This window comes from Anas acuta, chromosome Z, assembly GCF_963932015.1.
Source record: "Anas acuta chromosome Z, bAnaAcu1.1, whole genome shotgun sequence".
NCBI classification, from domain to species: Eukaryota; Metazoa; Chordata; class Aves; order Anseriformes; family Anatidae; genus Anas; species Anas acuta.
Window position 1 is genome coordinate 3,535,245 of NC_089017.1, and position 18,174 is coordinate 3,553,418.

At 41.8% G+C, this 18,174-nt stretch overlaps 1 protein-coding gene across 12 annotated transcripts in view; it reads left to right on the forward strand.

Annotated features, from left to right (window-relative positions):
• The window catches only part of CELF4 (CUGBP Elav-like family member 4), a 797,917-nt gene that overhangs the window by 694,525 nt on the left and 85,218 nt on the right, over positions 1-18,174 (forward strand). For 8 of the 12 annotated variants that reach the window (XR_011091156.1, XM_068666938.1, XM_068666948.1 and 5 more), the window contains exons 4-5: positions 425-553; positions 5,310-5,389. Coding sequence is in view for 11 of the 12 variants with exons in the window: in XM_068666938.1 (XP_068523039.1) it covers positions 425-553; positions 5,310-5,389 (209 nt within the window). In the remaining variant the exon portion in view is untranslated. The remainder of the gene's footprint in view (positions 1-424; positions 554-5,309; positions 5,390-18,174) is intronic. The other 4 variants (XM_068666949.1, XM_068666947.1, XM_068666945.1 and 1 more) reach the window with 1 other exon arrangement.

Below are 18,174 nucleotides of genomic sequence, written 5' to 3' on the forward strand. Positions count from 1 at the left end.
TAATTTATGTTGTTTTTCAGTTGGACTTTATTTATGTATGCTATCTTTATCCACATTTCACTTGGGTGGCAGTCTGAGCAATGTTGTCATTTCAGTTACTGCAAGCTGACTGCAAAAATTGATCAGAAAAAGCTGATTTGGAAGACTTCAGTGCCTAGATTTTGAGAAGCAGTTAAAACATTTTAGATATTTCTGGGGTCTGGGAGTTTTTTTCCTTCTTCTTTGAAATTGTCAAATTACTCTCAAGTACTCACTGAAAGTCAGATGTTATTAAGGTGTTTTGAGCAAGGCACCTGAAATGACTAGCAGCTTCTGAAATATGTCACCTCAATGAAATCACTGTTTCTTCTGCATGTGATACTGAGCTATCTTGGCTTTTGCATCCCTCCCGAAATATGGTAAGCATCTCTTTATTTTGTTCCAGAAGACAGAAAACTCTTCGTGGGCATGCTCAATAAGCAGCAGTCAGAAGATGACGTGCGCAGGCTATTCGAGGCATTTGGCAACATCGAGGAGTGCACAATCCTTCGGGGACCCGATGGCAACAGCAAAGGTAAGACAATGGCTTATGGCACACTATGGCTTTAGCTCTGAGCTAGACCCAGTCTTGGTGTATATATAATTTCCTGGCACGACAAAGTCACTAGGTGGCTGTCAGGTCAGCACCTCTTACATTAGGAAGGGTCATGTTTGCCACAGGAGGCCATTTCTTTGCTGGTTGCTGCCTTCTTTTGCATGACAACAAAGAGCTGATTGCAGCTAAAAACACCCCCTCCACAACAAGCTATGTCTGGCCACATGCAAGCTGTTGCTTATTGCTGTTTGCTTGCAGGGCAGAACCTCCCCTCTGAATGCAAAACCTTTACATTTGCTCAAGATCTGCTCCCCCCACCAGCCCTAGGAAAGCTGGGAGTTTCTTCCCCCACTGAGCAGGCTTATTCTTTCCTTAAACAAAGCTGTATTTTCTGTTTTACATCCTTACTCACCAGCTCCAACACTGCCTCTGCTTATTTCCCATCCAGCAGCCCCAGGTCGTCTTCTTCTGTTGTTGGTTCTTGCATAGTTATGCACCAACCAGTGACCATTATTTCAAGGATACAGGATCTGATGTAAATATTACACTCAGTAGGTATTTGCTGCTTGAAACGTGTCAATGCCTAATTGCACAACTAGGTGTCTTACCTCCTTCTGCCACTTTTTTGGCATCCTTCATTACCTGGATAGCACAAGGAAACCTTTTCTATAGTCCAGGTAGAAGAATGAGACTTCTCTGTTGAACATAAGGGTCGTTTTTTTCCCCAGTCACTTTCTAGACAAAGTAACTTCAATTTGAATAGGAAGCCCTCTTCTCTTGACAGTATAATGTGTCCATTAAATATTGATCTGCATATAATACATCATAAACTGTGCTGGAATGTGCAGTACCAGGGAAGACACCAGTCTTGCTGATGCAGTTCATATCTCACTGGATATTTTGACATGTGACAACATCAACCAGCATATTTTTGCAACAGGGAGGTGAAAAATCCAAATCACAGTGATACACTGGAGAAAGATACTGCTATTCTGTAAAATCACTGCTAGCCAAGAAAGACTTCACTCTGGCATTATAGGGCAGTATTTTGATGTATGTCAGCAAAGCCCAGTCTTCCTGACACAAATGGCTGAAAATAAACTGTGGGCAACTTCCTTTGATTTTATGGCTACTTTAGTTTCATGACACCCAAAGGTTTGATTCACCAAGAAGAGTTTCAGCCATCATAAATGGCAGGCAGTTCAGCACTCCCTTCAGTAAATTGGGGAAAAGCAAAAAAAAAAAAAAAAAAAGTCTATCTGCCTCCACCTGGAATTGTACAGAACAAAATCTATGACAAAGGAGCTAAACAGAGTAATAATAAAGGCAATAATGTCTGAGATCTGTAGGAAACAGGTTCCAAAGGAGATCCAACCCCCAAACTTGTATTCATTCTTGCTCTCTCTTTTTTTTCTTAAACAATTTCATTATGAGTCTGAATCTGAGTGGCAGCTCCATATTGCTAACCAGTTTAATTATTAGTGCTAGCAGGCTGCAGTCTCAGGCTTGCATTTCACTGAGATGTTCAGGATCAATACTGAGCCTTGACGGAGTTAATATTACCAGCTTCCATTTGCAGGTGCTATTTACTGAGAATGTGAAGCTCCCAATTTCCACACACACAGATACATACACACACAGAGCATTCAATCCCGCAGAAAACTTAAGGGTAGTGCCCTTATCTTAGGAGACAGTCAGGCGAGCCACAACTCCCACAAACTTATTCCCAGTCTGTAATGTTTTCCATCTGCTAGAAACCAACATGACACATACTGCTTGTGAGCTACTTATTTTGGGTAAAACCCATAAGGCATAAATTCCACCTAAATTGAGTTTTAGGCAGATTAACTAAATGCATAGACTTCAATCCTAGCAAACCCATTACATGAAGCCTCACCAGGCACCCCTGTGATGAGTGAGCTTCCAAGATACCTCAATGAAAGCAGTGCTTGGAGGAGGTAGGTCCCAGCTTCTCAGTGAATAGCACCACAGCCCTGTCATAGCCGGAAAGGCATCTGAGCCTTTCCTGAAGCCATGCAGGCTCCATCTCCTGCACGAGTCACCCAGGGTCAAACACAACAGTTACTGGAGCATGCAACTCAGTAGCAGGAGAGCTGGGACCAGGACGTTTCTCTGCCTTAAGGGAAGTGCAGAGTCTGTTTGTCCTGGAAGGAATGAGCCTGCCTGTATCTCTCTGGGTAAAGCTCACCCATGTGCATCCAGGAGTGCAGGAGTACTCAGGTGAGGAAGCCAGAGTGAGGCGGGATCCAACTTAGTAATCCAGCAGGACCCGCAGGATTGCAGCTGCCTGGACAGCCTCTTGGTGTTGTTTTGTTTGTTTGTTAATTCCGCAGTTGTCTACTTCAGCAACTCAGAAAGCAAAGATTTCCCACAACACCAAAAGTCCCTCAAGAGGAGTCTTATACCCTCTGCAGTCATAACCTTAGGCTCTGACTCTGCAGTCTCCTCCATTCTTGCAGGAGAGCTGACAAGACAGTCAGAGCAGCCCTTCCAGCTCTATAATCCTGAAATAGGGAAAGAAAAAAATGTATGAGCACATGTATCTCTCTGTTCAGCACAGGTTATATATCTCTCTGTGTGTCAAAATCCCTTCAAACTCCAGAGCTGCTCCTGTCACGGGGACACTGTTGTTTTGAAGAGTGGTATGACTCGTGTCCTCATCTCATGAGATCCTGGAGATCACCTCAATTGTGGTGACAAGGGGCAGAAAGAAGATTATGTACACATTTGGTGTTGTGTTCAGAAGCCATCCCTCTGAACACGCAAAGGCATCAAAATGTTAGGCTCTCTGCTGTTGCCTTGCCACCATACACAGGTGAAAGCTGAGTTATCACTTGTCTTTCTACCTGAAGTCTTATCGGAAGCAATGGAGGGATCTCATTAGCATCTCAGGTATTAAACAAGATAAACTCCTCCTGCTCTCTTCATTCCCATCTTTATCCAGCTCCATTCATCCGTCAGGTTCCTCAGCACAGGGGTAAATTCCACCTGAAGAGAGTCCTCAACATGACAGCAACACTGAAGCCAAAATTCCTGCTCTAAATACAATGGGCGACTGAAGCTGGAAAGCTTTTGTATATTTGCTAATCAGCGTCTTCTTTTTAGAGGCAGAAAGTACAAAAGAATCTCTGCAAATAATTAAACACCCTAATTCTGGATTATCTCTGATTAATGAAGAGGAAGGTGCAGTATCTCAGGAGCCCGGGAATGCTAGGCTGCGATTATGTCATAATTGATCCCTATTGTTTCCAGCTGAAGTTTATCTATCTCATTTTCTCATGATTGTCTCCTCTCAGCTCCTTATAAATTAGATCCAACTATTAGGAGCAATTGCTATGCTTTTCCTGAAACACAGTCTGAACACAATGGGAAGGAGGAATGCAAAGTGAGGGGCTCCTAACTGCAAGCTATTTTAGTGTGTGTTCTTTTTAGAAGGGGCTACTATTGTTTTCTTTGATTCCACCTCTGCCAGCCTGTAGCGATGATTATAGGGACTTTTGCAGCTCATTCTTGTAGCTTGCAAGTGAGGTGTTTTAGCACTGCAGTTTCCACCATGCACTGTATGGATCTGTGAGGGTGTGCTGACCTTCTGAAGATGCTACAAAGGGAATAAAGGACAGCTGTCCCATTGTTAGGGCTGGCATCCCTGGCGCAGTGATCTGCACCCCTTCAGGGAAACAACTGGGGCTTTGCAAATTGATTAAAAGCTCAAAAGTCTTTAGTAGTAATAGAAGGGGATAGAAGCCAGAACTTCTCAGATCTCTTCCAATCTGTTCCAAAAACCGCCTTAGCATATGGAAATTACTCTTCTTCTCTCTGAGTCAGTTTGCTTGTAGCTAAGAGTGTTAGCAATACTTTCCCCCACTCTAGTGGTGCATGTGACCCTTTGAAGTGTTGATCATTTCTGCACTCCAGCACATATTCATAAATGCACCTCTGTGACCTAAAACCTTATGTAAGAGTTCAGGCAGTGTGAAATTCCTCACGTGGCAGTGCAGGCCAGAGAAGCTCTGCCTGCATGTCTCTGATGTCCACAGGAAAGCACCCATAGAGGCACTGGTTCTGCAAATTGTGATATAATAGTCACTGTAAAAGACTGATTCAGATTTCACTGGTAGAAAGATGGCAGTCATCACATATAGATCTGTCCCATCCTTACTTTTTTTTTTATATATATATATTTGGAGCCTGGACAAGCACTGAGCAGTCTGTGTAATGGAGCTGTACCAGGCAGTGATTCAAGACAGGTACCTTGTGTGTTTGGATCAAGCAGAATGCCTCTCTACAGCTGGCCTTTGGTTGCTTGTAACAAGCACATGCAGCTGTCTGTTGACTCTCACAAAGCTCCTCACTGTTTCCTATAACACCAGAGGGAGGAGCCTTCAGCATTATGTCTAACACAAATAAAAGGAAAATCATCTTCACTGAATAAATTATGAAATTGCACGGTACTGGCATTGGAAGCTATGGAGGTCAGAAGATAAGTGGATTCAAAAAGTACTTGCCAAGTTTGGGTCCACCAGTGCCCACTGCAGGCAGCGTAAGACTTTGTGATGCAGATATGTTTAATGGCTGGGATTTGGGAAGGAATAACTAGTTTGCTATACTTCCTCCACTAGTTTCTTTATTGCCAGTTCTGAGGACAGGACACTTAGCTAGACAGACTGTCGTTGGTACCCCTGCAACCCTTCTAATGTTCTTTTTCCTCTTCTAGGGTGTGCATTTGTGAAATACTCTTCACATGCGGAGGCCCAAGCAGCTATCAATGCCTTGCATGGCAGCCAGACAATGCCGGTGAGTAGCTCTGTAACATGGCACATGAAGGTCGGTCCAGCCTTTGCTGCACTGTGGCCTGATGGAGAAGGAAGGGTTATTTATCTATGCTTTGCTACTCATCTTCTGGGAAGGATGACTTAGGCATGTGGGACGTCGGGTGTGTTTAACTCATCGGAGGAAAGGCCAGGATCACACTGTCATTTCATCACACCTGCACAGAACTCCAAGGGGTGCTGTGTTCCAACACCAGCAGTTCTGATGCACTGAAAAAAAGACATGGTTCATAGAGGTCAAAAACATTGGGTCAAATTCACCATGAGCTCAAACATTTAAGTTTCAGAGGAATGAATCAAAGACAAATTGGTGTCTAAAGACTTTTGTTTTCCCTCTCCAAAGAGTCCTTTCTTCTATATGAAGGATAAAGAACTTTTTGCCAAAATTGAGTGGAAAGCAGCATGCTCACATGGTAGCACTACAAGCTAGAGACACATCACACCATGATGTGCACTATCATTGCCTTTCTGCTGCTAAAGTGCTTGCCTGGGCATAAATGTGATCCCTTACATCCAGCTTTCGAGAGACAGTCAGACACTTCTGAATCTTCCAGGAAATGTTTGAGGTATCATTCTGCTTGGACTAATACAACATTTCCAAGCTGATAGTCCAGGGAAGTGGAAATTAAAATTGAAATGTGTTTTCTATGCAAAACAATACTTGTACACCACCATGCAGACCTGGAGGAATGTAAGACATTCCATTATCAGCACAGAAAGGCAATCTGGTCCAATATGTTTTGGGTTATTATAATAATATATTATTTTTATTACTAATTATTCACAGTGTAAATAAGGAAAGGCTAAGAAGCATGCTGAAGGCTTGTAAAAGATACAGGGAATCTCAATATTCAATATTTAAGATTATAAAATCTCCCTTTCAATAAGAACCTCTGATCTCAATTCACAAGTTTATCCAAATAATTTTAAAATGGGCCTGGCAGATTGTCTCTGGGTCTGTGTAGGGATGAAAGTGGAAAGTTTGTCACAGGAAGAGGTTTCTAGTAGTAGCAAATAATCAAGATCTTGTTTTTTAGAACTCAAGATCAGACAAGTCAGATTAGAAAATGGTAGATGTTTACTGGTGAGGTTATTAAAAGGTGGGATCTCCATTTTTTGAATGATTACAATCAAGACTGGGAGACTCTTCCCAGGAGATTCCTTCTAACAGAACCACATGCTGGGCTTGATGCTGGCATCACACAGTGAAAAACTGTGGACATCTTTCCTCAGCAAGGCTAAAGAGGTATTTGAATGTCTTTAAAACTTTGACCTAAAGCGATAGCATCTATAGACTGACACAAGGAATTGCAGTTCCACAAGATGTGGTACCACTAAAAGGTGTAATAAAGTCAGTTCCAGACCCAAAAAGCTTAGAAACTTGGGTGACACTGAGATGAAGACAGGGAAGAAAACAAGCAAAACACAAGGAGTGATTAAGATTTTATCGAGACCTACTATATCTAAAATATCTTTATTCTACCTATTTCAGCACTCTTTATATAAGAAAAAATACTCCTCTCTTTACCACGTCGTAGCAAGTTTTGGTTCATCCTGCTGAAGCCAACTGAACTTAAGATGTGCAAAATAATGAAGAATTTGCCCATTTCATCAGTCAGATTTTTATGGGACCATTTTTCTTGTTGATTTATTTGACTCAAATACCTGTTTTATAAATGTTCTTGAATAACCACATCTCTGGTTATCTCAGAAAACTTTGTACTTTCACCCTCACTAGATACATCCTAAATTCAAACGTCCATGACTTGACAACTTTCCATGAATTGGCTGAATCTCAGCGATACTCCATATAAAAACCATTAGTCCACAGAAAATGCAAGGAGAAAATTATGAGCTTAGTCTTCATTTTGAGCCAAATTATGTGGCAGTGCCTCGTATCTCCCTTGAGCTATGAGCAGTCACACAGGCAGTTACCATGGCTCAGCAGACTAGTGAGGACCTGTCAAGAGACTTGCCACTTGATCAAGACATTGAGCACACACTGCTTTTCCCAGAGGGCCTCAAAATGCTTCGGACACTTTGAAAGAAACGGGCCAAATTCTGCAAGTGATCTCTGTCCCAGTTCTCCTTTTCATGGTGCTTCAGGGTGCACTGCATCTTTCAGGGCTTGGATGTTCACAGAGAAATGCAGCCACCTCGTGGTGAGATGACGATGTAGCCCTCGTCCTTGGAAAGGAGGGGTGCGTTGCTGCCATCTTCCTTCAGCTCCCCCTCCCAATTCTTTCACCATTAGGACTGGCCTCGTTTGTCCAGCTGCGATGCCAACTCAAAGTTGTTCCTGTGGTTCAGCCAATTTAAATGTCTCTTGCCTTGTCCTCGTGTACTACCAACGGGGCATCCATCATCATTCTTGTCAGGTCTCGAGCCATTCGTTCGTGCGGCAGACTCCTGTTTCTCCACAGCTGTCAGGATTATTGCTCTGCTGTGACTTCCTGTTCACACAACATATGTTGCCTAATAGTTTCAAAAGGCAACTTTCTTTTATGAAAGTTTTTTTTATTAACCTTTCCTTGGACAGGTGCCTGACTGCCATCCGTCACAAGCCCACTTCTCCATGCGAGGCTCTTTTTCCTCCAAAGGGCTCACCAAGCATGTCTACAACTTTCAAATTTTCACACAAAGCAATTGCATTGAGAAATAACTTTCCTGAAATCTCTTACTCCTGAGCAAGCCCGAAGTTCCTTCTGTATTTTAGAGCACCAGCCAAGAGTGCTTTTTGGAGGCCTTTCAGAATTGTCTGTCAGCTTTAGGATAGAGTTTTCTTGACCTTCATGTCCTCCTTTGTGAGAGATCATCATTTTCATGTACTTTTGCACATTATTTTTTAACAATGATTTCCCCGTTTTACCGTTAGGTCTCTTCACTTGATTCTCTTACTTCTTCATCCAAGCCTTGTCCCTAGCAGCCTTATCTACCAACATGAATTCAGCTACTATTTCTATAGTGACAGCTTGCAGATCTGACTTCTCTACTGCAGGACTGACTCCTGTCCAAACTAAAATCTTGGCCTGTCTTTCCAGCATCTCCTAGTGGATGGATGTCTAGCTGTCAGATCAAGCTCACTATGCATAAAGTGGAGCTCTTAAACTTTTCCTCCCAAACCCTGAATCCTCTCTCCTCCGCCTCCATTCTCAATTACTGTGGACAACATTATCATCCTACCTGTCAGTCATGCTCCTACCTAAGCATCATCTTCAGCTTGGTTTTCTCTTTTTCTCCATGTCTTCACATCCGGGCGACAGCCAAATGTTGAGGAGTCATTCTGCACAACACATCTAAGATATGGCCTTGTCCGTCCACCCACGGAGAATATAAACTCTCCTCCGTGCTTCATCACTCATACCAAAATTGCAGCAGCCTTTATGCTACCCATAAAGTACACAAGGTTAAATATTATACTACTGTTACATCTATTTGACTATCTCATCCACCTCAGAATGGCACCTCAGAATTTCTTGTTCTTGTGAATTAATTCCTGAAATTCCTGAAAGGGGTAAAACTACTGTTACCTACATTTTTTGCATAGAAGCAGATAATGTAAGGAGGAATTAAGAATGTAATTCATTTTATTTAGCTTTAACAGCCTGAAAATTTGTAATCTATTACAAATGTTTTCCCACAAACGACTGAGAAAGAAAGAGAGAGAGATTTCTAAAGATTTGTGCATTCTTCCCCTTACTTATCTGTGCTAGGATGAGATAAATCACCTTCTGGGCATGTCTGTCCCTTTAATAAATTATAATGGAAATTCCTTTCATTAATTATAAGGAAGATCTCTGCAATGGCATTACACTGAATAACTGAGGTGGGACTTGTCTCACCTAACTGAAGACATCTAAAAGTTTAGGAACTGAGATCATGTTGTCTAACTGCTTGTCATCTAAGTTTCTATTACAATCAATAGGGAGAAATAGATACCTCTGGAGGTATTATATTATACAGAAATAGATCTTGAAACCTGTCAAACCAAAACCCAAATAGAAGTGTGCTTTTCAGCTAATTCTAGGTGTTGGATTCCCATGGTCTGTCAGATACAAAATAGTGGTTAGTCACCTGAAGTGCAACTTAGAATGAAAAAGGACCCTTACTGCTTAAAAACAAAAGCAAAACCACTTGCTTCCTGCAGATGTCTTAGAGTCTACAATTGCCTTTGCTCCCTGGTGACACACCATTGCCACCTGAAGTCCTTCTGCTCCACTTGCCACTGCCGTGGTAATCTTACTGGAGATAAAGTTCTTCAGTAACTTTATCTGAAATGAGCCATCTACAAATCAGATGTCGATGCTCTTAATTTGGCCTCACTTCAGAGCATGAGTCCTCCCAAATACCTCAGACATCTACCTTAAAATCACCTGACTCAGCTTTGGAGGTATTCGCCTCCCCATTGAGTGTGCCAAGAGCAAGCAGCTTAGACTGTACACCTAACTTCATGTCTAATGCAAGGGGAGCTGAATCCCATTCTGGGTGTTTGCTGCCCAACTAAAGCAATTTGGGATTCGGGAAGCAGGCATCCCCTCGTCAGAGTCCTCTGATACCTGATCCATCGAGTGTATTTTGAACTTGCCTAACACTCCAACTGTCAACACTATGTTCTTTCTATATCTCTTTTCATTCATTAGTTTTTTAAAACTGTTAAGACATACAGAATGCTATAAGGTGGCTTCCCTCATTACACAGACCAAGTAATCTTTTGTTTAGTTATAGAAGTTTCTGCACCAAGTTGGTCAAACTGCAGCATTTCTTCTGCATCCAGGAAATATCATCCCAGGTCTATCTATGCCTGGCTGAAAATCTTCCATGAAAATTACTTTTCATATGGAATCTTTGGTTTTGTGAAAAGAAAGGAAAATGTGAGACTTGGATACAAGCACTGAACAGATGTCTGCTTTACAGAAAGAGATTCAAATTACGTTGAACTTCAAAAAAAATTTGCAACCCCAAACTTTTCTAACTTGGGGACTTCCATTTCCACATCTTCTGTGCAACTCCAATCTGCACTAATAGGAAAAATGATTTCAGATGTCTTCTCAGTAGCCACCTGTATCAAATTGGTGATTTGATAGAGTTGGACTCGATGATGCCTGTGGGTCCCTTCCAACTCAGGATATTGTATGACTCTATGAAATCATGCAATTTTTACTCTGTGTTGTTAGGCTACAGACAAATTGGATCTCTAATTACTATATTTAGTATTTTTTTTAATTACTCTACAAATAGTAATGACACAACACCAAGAACAATGTTGACTTTCACCCTCTGCCCTATACAATGTTCAGTCTACCCTCTGATACTGTAAGAGACTGTGAAATGAAAAGGAAATTAAAATAAAATAAAATAAAATAAAATAAAATAAAATAAAATAAAATAAAATAAAATAAAAATGTAGCTTAATGAATCACAAAGTGAGAGTGACTTAAATATGAGACTATCCAAAATTGCCCCAAGAAACAAGTGTCATTGTCATTATGTGCAGTGGGCCTCTTTCCGACTCATAGGAAATGAGGCACCATTTGCCATCCTGGATTTGGATGCTCGGGTCTCCAATCAAAGAAACCAACCCTGGCTCATATTTATGACTACTATTATTATTGCTCTGCATTCCTACAGTGCAGTTAAGGCTTTGCAAAGCATTGTGAAGTTAACTTCAGACACAGCCCCATTACGGAAGCTGGCCGAGCAGCTGTTCTCACCCCCTGTCAACACAGCAGAGGAATATTTAGGTGAATTAGGGAGGGAAGAGAAAGCTGTGAGAGTCTGCAGAAGGAGTACTGAGCAGGTGGAGGAAAGAAGGAAAATAGGCCTTCGTGGGCATGATGAAGTTGTAGCCCAGGCGTCTCACTTGCAGAGCGGCGGGGAAGCAGCTTTTATTATGCGTGCACGCTGGCACCAAAGTGCTGAGTCGGCAGAAACTCCCTGGGAGGAGCAGCGTGGCGGCTCCGGTGAGTGGGGGGCCACAATGCCGTAGATCAGCTGAGGAATTTTTAACAATTATTTTTATATAAACAGCTCTGAACTTGAGGAGCTCCATGTAAATGGGAAGCAGTGGGGCTTGTAATTAGATTTGTGTACACTTTCATAAATTGCTGGGAAACATCAAAGCCGTGATAGAAGGCTGTGGTGCACTTTATTTCCTTCTTCTGTTCTTCTGTTAATTGAATGGTTGATGTGTGGATAGGAAGTGTTGGCTTCGCGGAGTACTATTTACAGACCCGCTGACAGCTGCACTGTGAAAATTAACAGGAACAGAGCAGCCTCTGTCACAGCTCTTCCCATGAGGGACTTGCTTCAAATTGGATCATTTCTTTCATAGGAGAAACTTTCCTCATCTCTCCTCCTTTCTTCACAAACACACACACATCCAGCTGCACAATCCAATTCTCCCTCTGGGCTCATGGCAGCCTTTAGAGCTTGGAAGAAGGGTTTGTCATTTCCACGAAGTTGGGAGAGTTCAGCTCCTTCACAACTTGTAGCATGTTACACTTCCAACAAAACATATCTTCAGGAAATCAACCAAATTAGTCACTTAAGCAAAAGTGGGAGCGGGGCGTGTGAAGCCACAGCTTCATGTTTGCATGTCTCACCTCAACAAGAGCAAACACTTCACCCTTGTAGAGACTCTTATTTGGCTTCCTCTGTATAACAACTCTGTGGTGATTTTTACCACTGGCTACTATTAGAAATGTGGCTATCATCAGCCCTGCATGGAATAGCTCTGTACTGAGCACCATGCATACCTCTTACAGAATAGTTTCTACGTCCAGTAGCTTATCAACCAAGGCCAGGGCTGACATGACTGAATTACACCAAAGTGATGGTCAAACTATAAAACTTCAGTGTCATCACTAATATTCTCATCTACACTTCTCTTAGAGTTAATGTCCCTCACAACTCAGAGGGACATCTGTTGGTCTCAAGTAACTGATGGCTTAGAATAGACAAGAAAAATGGCTGCAAGTAGGTCATATGAATGCTCCCTTAAGGGCCCAGACACTAGATGGAAATTAAGAGGAAAAAAGGAAAAAAAAGGAATACAGTGACTGAGAATGAGCAAGTCTTACAATTAGTAGATTTAGTCAGTTTCTAGTCAAAGTCACAGCAGTTCTTGTTCCTGATCCAGCAGAGAAGTAATTTACTAGTGGATTCTTAGGTAACTATATTTTAATTTAAGTCTGGAAAATGTAGAATTAAGAAGGCCAAACTTAAAGACATCAGTCCACCACCTCACTTCCCAGGAGTTTCTTCAAAATATCTAGGTAAGAAACAGAACTTTAGACAAATCCATAATACAAATAGATAACAACTAGACAGACCATGATTCAGAGTATTAATTAACCAACAAAACTTAGTCTCATCTGGATGCCAGCAGGGCTTCCAGTCCTCAGTTAATAAAAGCCACCTTGTGCCAGTCCGCACATGGATAGAGTTGCTGACACCCTCAGGCTGGCAGGTTAAATAGGAAACTTGGAAAGTCATTAGCTATGTTTTACATGAATACAGAAAGATGAGGTGGAGGAGATTTTCAAAGGTAACTGGTGAAAGTTAATGATTTTGGCATGTAAGTGCCCTCCATGTCTCCCAGCTGAATTTGCACTAAATTTACTTGCCTGAGGTCACTGAGGTGGAGTGGGCTATCATCACCACAAGTCTATCTCCTCAAATGTAGAAGGTTGAGGCTTCATTTTACACTGTGATGCTGGAGGAGCTAATGGAAAAGAGTGGAGATGACAACTCAGACTTGTTTTTTTCTATTCTCTGTTGATCTTCTGCTCTGTAAAAAAGCATACATGCCAAGTAATGGCTTTCTGTAACACACAGACTGGCTTAATTAACTCAGGAATGGACACAACACATCCATTCCTTCTATTAAAAAATAACATCACATTAGGAGTCCATTCATAGCTCAACAGCAGTAGGCCTGGCCCTCCTTCCAGTAATGAATTATTTTTATGAATATGCTACCTAAACACCATTTATAAAGTCATGTGTTGGCCATTGGTATGAAAGAAGCAACAAGCCACCTAATACCGGGATGTTAATTTGCAGTCATTTATTCTATCTAAATCCTGTGATTCCTTATAGCTGAGGCTCGTTTTCCTCTGGGCAGCAGGTTAGGACCAGAGGTGGACTTGGGTTCATGGACTGTCCCACCCCACAGCTGCCACTAAGACAGCTGATTTCACGTCCTTTGGGCCGGCAGTGTCCCAGTATTAACATAATTCCCTTTAATAATTTCTATATAAAATAAAATCACAGGACCATGTTCCCTGCCTCCCCCCTTGTTCCATAAATGAACTAATAAATCACATGTTTCAGGGTCCCAGAATAGAAATCCAGGCAGCCCGGCTGCCTGACAGGGGGTATGAATCATACTGGCGCCGAAGACGGCCTTTGGGGGCCGGAGCACTCATCAGAGCTGCTTTTCTTCTCCAGTCACATCGCCGTAGCTGTGCAGGCATCTGGCAGGACAGTGAAGAGACCTGTGGGATGTGACGGGCTTTGCTGGCCATCCTCCCCGGCCTCCTCACTACACCTCTTCCCTCCACACCACAGGATTCAGGGTCTCCAAATGGGATAAGAGGCGTAGCTGCTGGTGAGCCACGCAGCCTCGCCCTAGGCAGAAGGAGCTAATTGGCACTGTAACACCTCTTCGCAGGTCCAAGGGGGTTTAGGAACTTAAATCAGCAGTCATGGAGGTGGCTGGGGAAAAGCCGGCACAGGACTGTGCCACAGCCCTGTGTTGCCCAAGTGAGGCCCCGTGAGACTTACCACATTTAACCCCTGTCTCATCTGGATGAGATTAGGAGCTGGGAAGGGGGCTAAAATAATATGCAAGCACTGACTTTTTTAGGAGATCAGACCAATTTACATGACATAAAACACTGCTGTCCTGTAATAAGGATATGTTCTTCCTGCCACAGAGAAGAGTGAAGGTGTCAGCATTAGCTCCTTACCACTCTTCTTGCTTTGAGGGGGGTTTCTTTCTTACTCCATCTCCCCTTCTTTCTTTTGCTCCAAGCCTCATTTAAATCACTGGAACCGTCTCTTTTATTTTAGCAGCCTCTGGATCAAGTTTAAATTTCTCTGGATGCTTCTCCTTATTCCTCTTTAATCCACTCCTACCTGGCCCTGCTCAGACATGTGATCTGCATTGGTATTGGTGATCTGTATGGAAGGTAGAGAGAGAGACCTTAGCACTGGGCAGATTACTATCCTGTTCCAAAATACAGAACTGTGATTCAATGGTTATTTATCCAAATGGGTTATGCAAGGATCAAAATGAATCTTTAAAGGGCAAAAATATGTTTAGATCAAAACAATAACTTTTGAATAAGATCCTCAATCAAAATCTACAGAAATTTACAATTGTAAATCATCTTATCAAACACCCATGTCTTTGCCTCAGATGTTCCCTGGCAAATGAAATCAGGTAGGGAAATATGCTTGACTTGCCATTCTAAAGGTCTTTGTGGTACCCACAGGGAACAGTGGCTGCCAAGTCTCACACAGCAGCAAGGAGACATTGCAATCTTGGTGAAGCGGGATGCAGTGCACGTAGATCTTTCAGCACAAACAAATTTCTTGTTCTTTCAAAGCCACCAAACTGGAGCTTTACACTAGTTCATCTCATAGTTTCAGTTCACTACATTTCACCATACTAAAGCATGCAAGTACCTCCCTGCAAACATATATGTGTGTCAGTTAATGACCCTGTAGTTGTACAGTGCTTTGGGGTCTTCAATTTAAACATGCCTCAAATGCAAATTCTTTTTGCTGTCCCTGTCACGCAACATGCTTTACACTGCAACAGTCCAAAGTGGTACAGCCTGACAGTGATCTGGGGTGCCCTGTTGAGTGCAGCATGTTTGCAGCTCAGTGCCACTGCAGTATTCTTCTGCATCAAATGCACACTTGAAATGTATCTGGTTGTGGTGCTACTGTGCTGTGACAACAGGCAGTTCACTTTATGGCAGTGGAATTATTCTACTTCTGTTGTTTTCATCCTTTTCTATTTAGATTGAAGGAGAGGTACTGTCTCTTTTAAGTTGTGATCATTCAGACACTAGCTTTAATGGGGTTCTATACTGCAGCTACCAAATAGTTTTTCAATAGTAATAATAATTTATAAAAAAAAAAAAAAAAAAAAAAAAAAAAAACAACTATGGCATGACAGTATTTGTCATTGCTAGGATATTTCCATGGAAAGTACATTTTTAATAAATATAGAACTAAAACTACATTATCTTCCAAACCATGTTACTCCTAATGGGAAAGAGAAACCTACTTTTTTTTTTAATTCTGTTTTGTAGGTTTTCTTCAAATAGACAAAAAAGAATTATTTATTGCTTTCATATTTCTAAATAGCAGGAAAGAATTTCCAGCCTACTGGTGTAACAACACTTACCATTTCATGATGCATTAAGGAAGGTGAATGAATCTGCGAGGACATAGACTGAGCTGAAAAATGCAGACCTGCTCGAGGAACTCAGCTTTGAAGTTTAGGTTGTTTGGATACCTGACTTTGATCTGAGGGACATACTAATACCTGGGTTATATATCGAGTTCTTTTTAATTAGAATTGGGTACAGTGTCACTAGAAGTCAATGATTCTGTTGCCCTGTGGAAAGCAATAACTTTAGCTCAGAGAGACACCTGCTAAGTAGTGTATGGGCAAGTAAAACCTAAATCAAGCTTCCACTCCAAATAAATTACAACTCTGGAGACCTGTGAAGGGAAGTACCTGCAGCAACTCTCTCTGCTTAGACATTGCATGAAGAATCCCCTCTACCGAGGGAGCAGCATTATCAAAGGGTCTGTCACTCCAGCCCTGGATGAATGCCTCCTTTCTCCACTCTGTCTCTGTCACTCTTGTCTCAAGTGTGTCTAAACCAGCTCTCAGGACCGTACAGTTGAAATCGCTCCTAGTGACTGCTGTCCTACTCATCTTTCAGATGAGACATGAAATTGAAGCCCTGAGTACAGAAAAACATAGCATATCTCACAAGAGGGGAGGGATGTTAGTCCTGGTCTTCTGGCCATCTTCCAGCATGGGTAATTACATCTCTACCTAGCTAAAATTCCCTCTGCTCTACAGTTTTAATTGGACAGTAGTTTCTTTCTCACTTGTCTAAAATCCCAGGTTTGGGTTCAAGCCCCCTTGCTGGCTTATTCAGCAGCACTTTTTTTTAAAGAAGAGATACATGAAATCAACCCTCCCCGTCTCTCCATTCTAGTTTTGCTTTCAAATTTAGGAGACATCATACCAAATACCCTGATCTGATAGAACCCAAAACAAAGAAGCAAAAAACTCCCCCTTTGGTTTTCGAGGCCTTTTAGGGATCCTTTTGTGAAAATAGGGAAGAGTGCTAAAGCAAAGAATGCTTCAAGGGAAGAGTGCTAAGGCAAAATGTCCAGCATGAGCAACCCCATTCACATGGTGACACTTAAGAAGGTAGTCTGATTGCCCAAATGGGAAGTATCCAGCAGTATCTTTTCATTTAAGCATCTTAGCTGCTACGCATGGATGACATTTTGGAAGCTACTTAGTGGGATCTGCACATTCCAATCTCTTATACTCAAGAGCTTTAGTCACTAGAGCTTTAATGTACAAGCCATTTTAAAATATTTTTGGTCCAACATTTTATTGGCTCCCTTTGAGCTAACCGTGAGATAAAAGTCCACCTGTATGAGACAGACATCCCTGCAGTAAAGTACTTAAGTATATGCTTACATCCAATGAGACATTAGTGAAGCTTAAAGTGAAACATGATCTTAATGGCTGTAGTGAATTGGGCCCAAATTCATCAGTTTTGCAAGAAAAATATTTCTAACCATTTCTAAAGGTAGGTAACATACTGAGTCAGAGAAGACTTACAGGGCTGCCAAAGAAAGTAAAATCAAGAATATATTCTGCAAGGAAACATCTTCACAAAACTGTGCCTATGAATATTGTTCTAGGGAGAGGCAGATTTCCCTGATGCTGTGCAGTATTATTTGGTCAGTTCAAAATATTAAACTTAATTTGTGCATACTCTCCATTTGGAAGGGCATAACTAATGGAAACCAGTCCCAACATCCAGGCAAAAGATTTGTTTTCCTTTGCCTTTAAATGAAATATCAATGGATGGATATTTTATTTTTAGTTGAATATGAAATTTCACAAGCGACCTGTCAAGCTCCTGTTTTCAAGAATGACTTTATTTCACACATCAAGACAGGCTGGGAAATTAGTTTTTCCCACAGAGGACTCTGATTAGGGATTACAAAGTGAGTGTGGTGCAGGGTGATTTTTCCTCCATCTTTTTCCTCGCCCCGCCAGCCTAGAGAACATCTGACTCTGCTGACTAAGGGGAGCAATTCATTACCACACACGGGAGGGGGACAGGAAGCAAGATAGTCATATTAAGTAGACTTGCTGGCCCAAGAGAGAATGGGGAAAGCATAATAATACTTAGCCCTTATATTATTCTTTTCATCAGTAGATATCAAAGCACTTGAAAAAGGAGGTTGATTTGATGGGAGAGGAGATAAATGCCAATTCCAAGTAGCCTATTGCAGAGGCACCAGCAGGAAGGCTCACTTTCATAATAGTCTCTTTTGACTGTGGATCTGCAAGGCAGAGAAATAAACAGGTCTTTTCCTTGGTAAAATGCAGAATTAACACAGATCTCAAAGTATATTTCAAACACTATTGATTTACCTACTGTAGCTCTCTTGGGGGTTGGGGAAATG